This window comes from Pteropus alecto, unplaced genomic scaffold (genome assembly GCF_000325575.1).
Source record: "Pteropus alecto unplaced genomic scaffold, ASM32557v1 scaffold398, whole genome shotgun sequence".
Taxonomy (NCBI): domain Eukaryota; kingdom Metazoa; phylum Chordata; class Mammalia; order Chiroptera; family Pteropodidae; genus Pteropus; species Pteropus alecto.
Genome location: NW_006442497.1, coordinates 3177087 through 3180970, shown reverse-complemented (window position 1 = coordinate 3180970; position 3884 = coordinate 3177087). Strand labels below are relative to the sequence as shown.

General features: G+C 54.0%; 1 protein-coding gene across 1 annotated transcript in view; it reads left to right on the top strand.

The window, feature by feature from the left end:
• The first annotated feature begins 2213 nt into the window (after positions 1 to 2213).
• Positions 2214 to 3884, top strand: part of DLG4 (discs large MAGUK scaffold protein 4) — a 22487-nt gene continuing 20816 nt past the window's right edge. Inside the window, 1 exon segment of the mRNA XM_015597412.2 lies at positions 2214 to 2725. Within this exon segment, the coding sequence (XP_015452898.1) occupies positions 2696 to 2725 (30 nt within the window). The 5' untranslated portion in view covers positions 2214 to 2695.

Here is a 3884-nt window from a genome sequence, read left to right as displayed (position 1 = left end):
CGGTGCTTCCGGCATCCGGGGCATGCTGGGAGCTATAGTTCTGGAGCGCCCCTTAGCTCTGCATTCTGGTTGACTTAAGGAGATCTCCAAACGTCCCGATATCTCCAAACGTCCCTTGTCTCCCCCAAACTCCTTCATCCCTCCTGTTCCAACTAGAGTGTAGCCTTCAGAAGGGGTGATGGGATAGGCTGGGACTGAAGAGAAACGAGTTTAGGCAACTACAATCTGAGAGATGGAGAGTGGTCTGAAAGGAGGACTTCCAGCTGAAGTTAGAAAAGAGAGGTGGGAAGAGAGAAGTGTAAGATAGATGCCAAAGGCAGAGGCGACTCTTTGGGGTCCCTCAAAATCAGTCTCCACAAAAGGGAGGGAAATGGTGTGGTGGGGGACTCAAGCTGGGGTGGAATGTCCCAAGCATATTCTCCTAAGGCCTAGGGAGTGTCACTAACAATGGAACATCTAAATTTTCCTAGTAGGAAGGCTCTCCTCTTCTTTCCCCCTTATGACATCTGAGAACTTACTCAACATCTATCTTTCTGTCCTCTGTTCTTTCCTGAGACCATGTGCTCAGGCTAGACCTCTAGGCCTCTAGGCAAATGGAGTCTTCCCAGGACCCAGAGAAACTATAGGAATTCTCATGTTTCTATCCTCTCCCACACTTCTCTAGCCCTGGGGCAAAAAGTCTCAGGTAATTTCTGCTATTCCCACTGGGGACAGGCCCAGGAGGAGAGAGAGTGCTAGGCTCAATTACTTTTTTTTTTGAGCTATTGGAGCCTTATTAGGTGTGATCTCCTTCTCCAATCCCTTAGGAAAGTGTAGCTACGTTATGCCTGTCCTTTGGGCCAGGTTATGTGGAGCAAGGTGGTGGTAGTGGTACCTGGGGAAGAATGAGATATTGGGTCAGTTCAGAGAATGACTACTTCACCTAACAGCTAGAATTGGGTGGGGGAGAAGGCAGCTTAGCTCCAATACTGGAGGATTAGGGAGATTAAAGTCGGAGAAGAGAGAGATGTCTGAGAGACCAAGAGGTGAAAAACAGGTGTCCTTGTGGAGGAGAGGCCTAAGGGTGGAATGGGGAGCTGTGACTCTGGAGAGCCTTCTCCTTGAACCTTTCCATAGACCCTGGGGTGAAATGGCAAAGGGTGGAAAGAGGACGTGAGTGCTTTGAGCTGTTTTTCTTTGTTGTCCCAATCCACCTACCCTCATTTGCATTTCATCAGCTCCCAGGTCAGCCCTCTGGCTCCTGGCTCCCCCACTATTGCGATGGGCACCCCCTCTCCTCACGGTGCTACACAGTGACCTCTTCCAGGCCTTGCTGGGTAAGTAGCCCCAATTTTCTGAAGGGCAGTGGTGGAAAAGGCTGGCCTGGGCCTGTGAGGGCAATTTACTGAACTTGAGGACTGGTTGGGAGCCTGGAGATCATTTGGTCCAAGCAAGAGCCTCATGCAGGGGTCATCCCCAACAATGTCCCTCCTCAGTGTCCACCAGCCTTGGCTGGGGGAGCTTCTCCCTTACCAGACAGAAAAAGGTGAGACGATGGTGGCCAGGGAGGCAGTGGGTGGAAGAGGGTAACTTAGCACTGTTCTTGTGACAGATATCCTGGACTATTATGAGGCTTCCATCTCAGAGAGTGAGGTAAGGGGGTGAGAGTGGGGTCCTGACTTCCTGAGGGAATGGGCAGGGCTAGAGGAGTGAGCAAAGTACTACTGATAATTGAACTGAGAGACTTGGAGACCCTGGGGATAAAATCCTGAGTCAGGGGCACAGAGAATGCACTTTCCTGTCCTTTAGCCCCTTCTCCCTCTTGCTCCCCCCTTTTCTTTGCCTGCCCCAATTTCTGGCACTAAAGAGTCCAAGAAGTCTTTTTTGACTTCCTCCTGTGGATCTTGAGGGAGAACTAAGCCCCTGGGATTCCCTCCTGCCTGCCCCTCCCTCATCACTAGCCCTGCCGTGGCCTCTTTTCAGTATTTAGATAACCATGGTGGTCTCAGCCCATCTAGGGATGCTTCCTCCTACAAGAAATGAAATCCATCCTCATCATGTTTACTGTCATTGCTGGTGGCTGGCCAGTTCTCCATGTTTGCCTTACGGCCTCTCTGCTTCTGCTTCCATCTCCTTTCCCATTATCCGGGTTCCTGCCAGCACTGAAGGAGTTAACTCTGCCAAGGCACCCCCCATTCTCGCTCCTTGCTCCCTCCCTCCCTCCCCCTGCTTCCTCTCTCCTCCTCTCTCCCCTTCCCTCCTCGGCTCCACGGCTCCCTCGGCCGCTGCCACCTCCAACCCCCCCTCAACTCCTCCGTACGGTCCCTAGCCCCTGGCTGGTAGGCAAGACACCCCCCCCACCCAGGGGATCCCTGAAATCCAGTCCCCTCCTCCACCTCAGCTCATGCCCCAGCCCCTGAACTCCGGGGCTGCTAGCCCCCGGTGCCCCCGCCCCTCTTGAGAACCGGGGTGTGCTCCCCAAGCCCCCTCCCCTCCATTGGGGACCCCCTTTTAGGGCCCCCTTCCCCTCCCTCCCACGCTCCTCTACCCTTCCTTTCTCCAAACCCCCCATTCCCCTCTCACCCCTCCCCCCATCCTGGCCCCCCCTGCAAAAGTGGGGTGCGGAGGGGGGAGGGGTGAGAACCCAAGGAGGGGAGGAACGAAACTCTGATGAAGTCAGAGCCCCTTACCCGCCGCCGCGGCCAGGCCCCCCAACATGGACTGTCTCTGTATAGTGACAACCAAGGTAAGCATTATGGGGCTGCTCTAAACTGGGGGAAGGGTCTGAGTTTGCCGGGAGAGGTTAGGCATACCTAATCAGGGGCTGAGAGCCCTTGAGTGAGCGCATCAGAAGATGTATTGGGGGTCCTAATTTAGTTTTGGGGTTCACGCTTGAGAAAATGCTGGGTTTGGCCACAGGTGCCCCCTGAAGTGATCCCTTTGTACCTGTAGAGAAATGAAAAATTGGGGGTATACTGTGGTTTGGTGGGTCTGGTGGGTTTTGGGGTTAACCAGTGATGTTTGAGGGGGACTTATTTAAGGAGAAACGTGGTTCACATGGGACTCGTGTATGTTAGAAGGTGGGCTATGTGGGGGATCCTCTTTCCTCCTGGGGAACAAGCTGGCTTTAAAGTGCCTTGTCCTATGTCAGGGGGCTTCTGGCATGGGGGTTGAAGGTTATTGGTTGTGAGTGCCTGACTGGTCTGGGGATGTCAGCAGGTGGTAAGGGGTGGGCCTTCAGGCTATAGAATCATCGTCTCCTGGTAGAAACATTTGGGGGTGCTCTCTCAATTTGAGGGAACTGTCAAGTTAGGGTTCAATCATATGGAATGGGCAGAGTTGAGAGTTGTCAGAGGGCTGGGGCCTGACATAGGATCACCTGAGGGAATGGACCAGGTGAGGTTAGGATCTGGGGTACTCCCATGGGAGGCAGAAGGTTGCAGCAGCTGAGGTTGCCAGCTCTTGAAGAGGATGATAGGTTTTGGAAGAGAGGGGATTTGAGGAGGGGGACCAGGTGGGTGGTGCAAAATTTGGGGGTGGCCCAGAAGATGCCCAATATCCTCATCTCCTCCCACACTGGAGAAAGAAGGAGAAGAGCCGATGGAGGGGAATGTTCCTGTTATCCCTGACACTTGGGATTAAGGTGGGGGAGGACACCTGGATTTAAGGTGACTTGGGTGAAAAAGAGTAGGAGGAGGGCAGGGCTGACAGCAGTGAGGATCTGTACCAGGGTGTCTGTGGTCGGAGCCTGGAAAGGGCAGGTGATATTGGATGGGGAGCACAAGCAAGCTCCTGGTAGATGCAGAATACCTAGGTCTTGGCTGTGAGACTCTGGGACTGGAAATCTGGATGCCTGGTGTGTGGAGGGAGGCTTGGGCGGGTGGCAGGCAGCTGGGGGTTGGGGG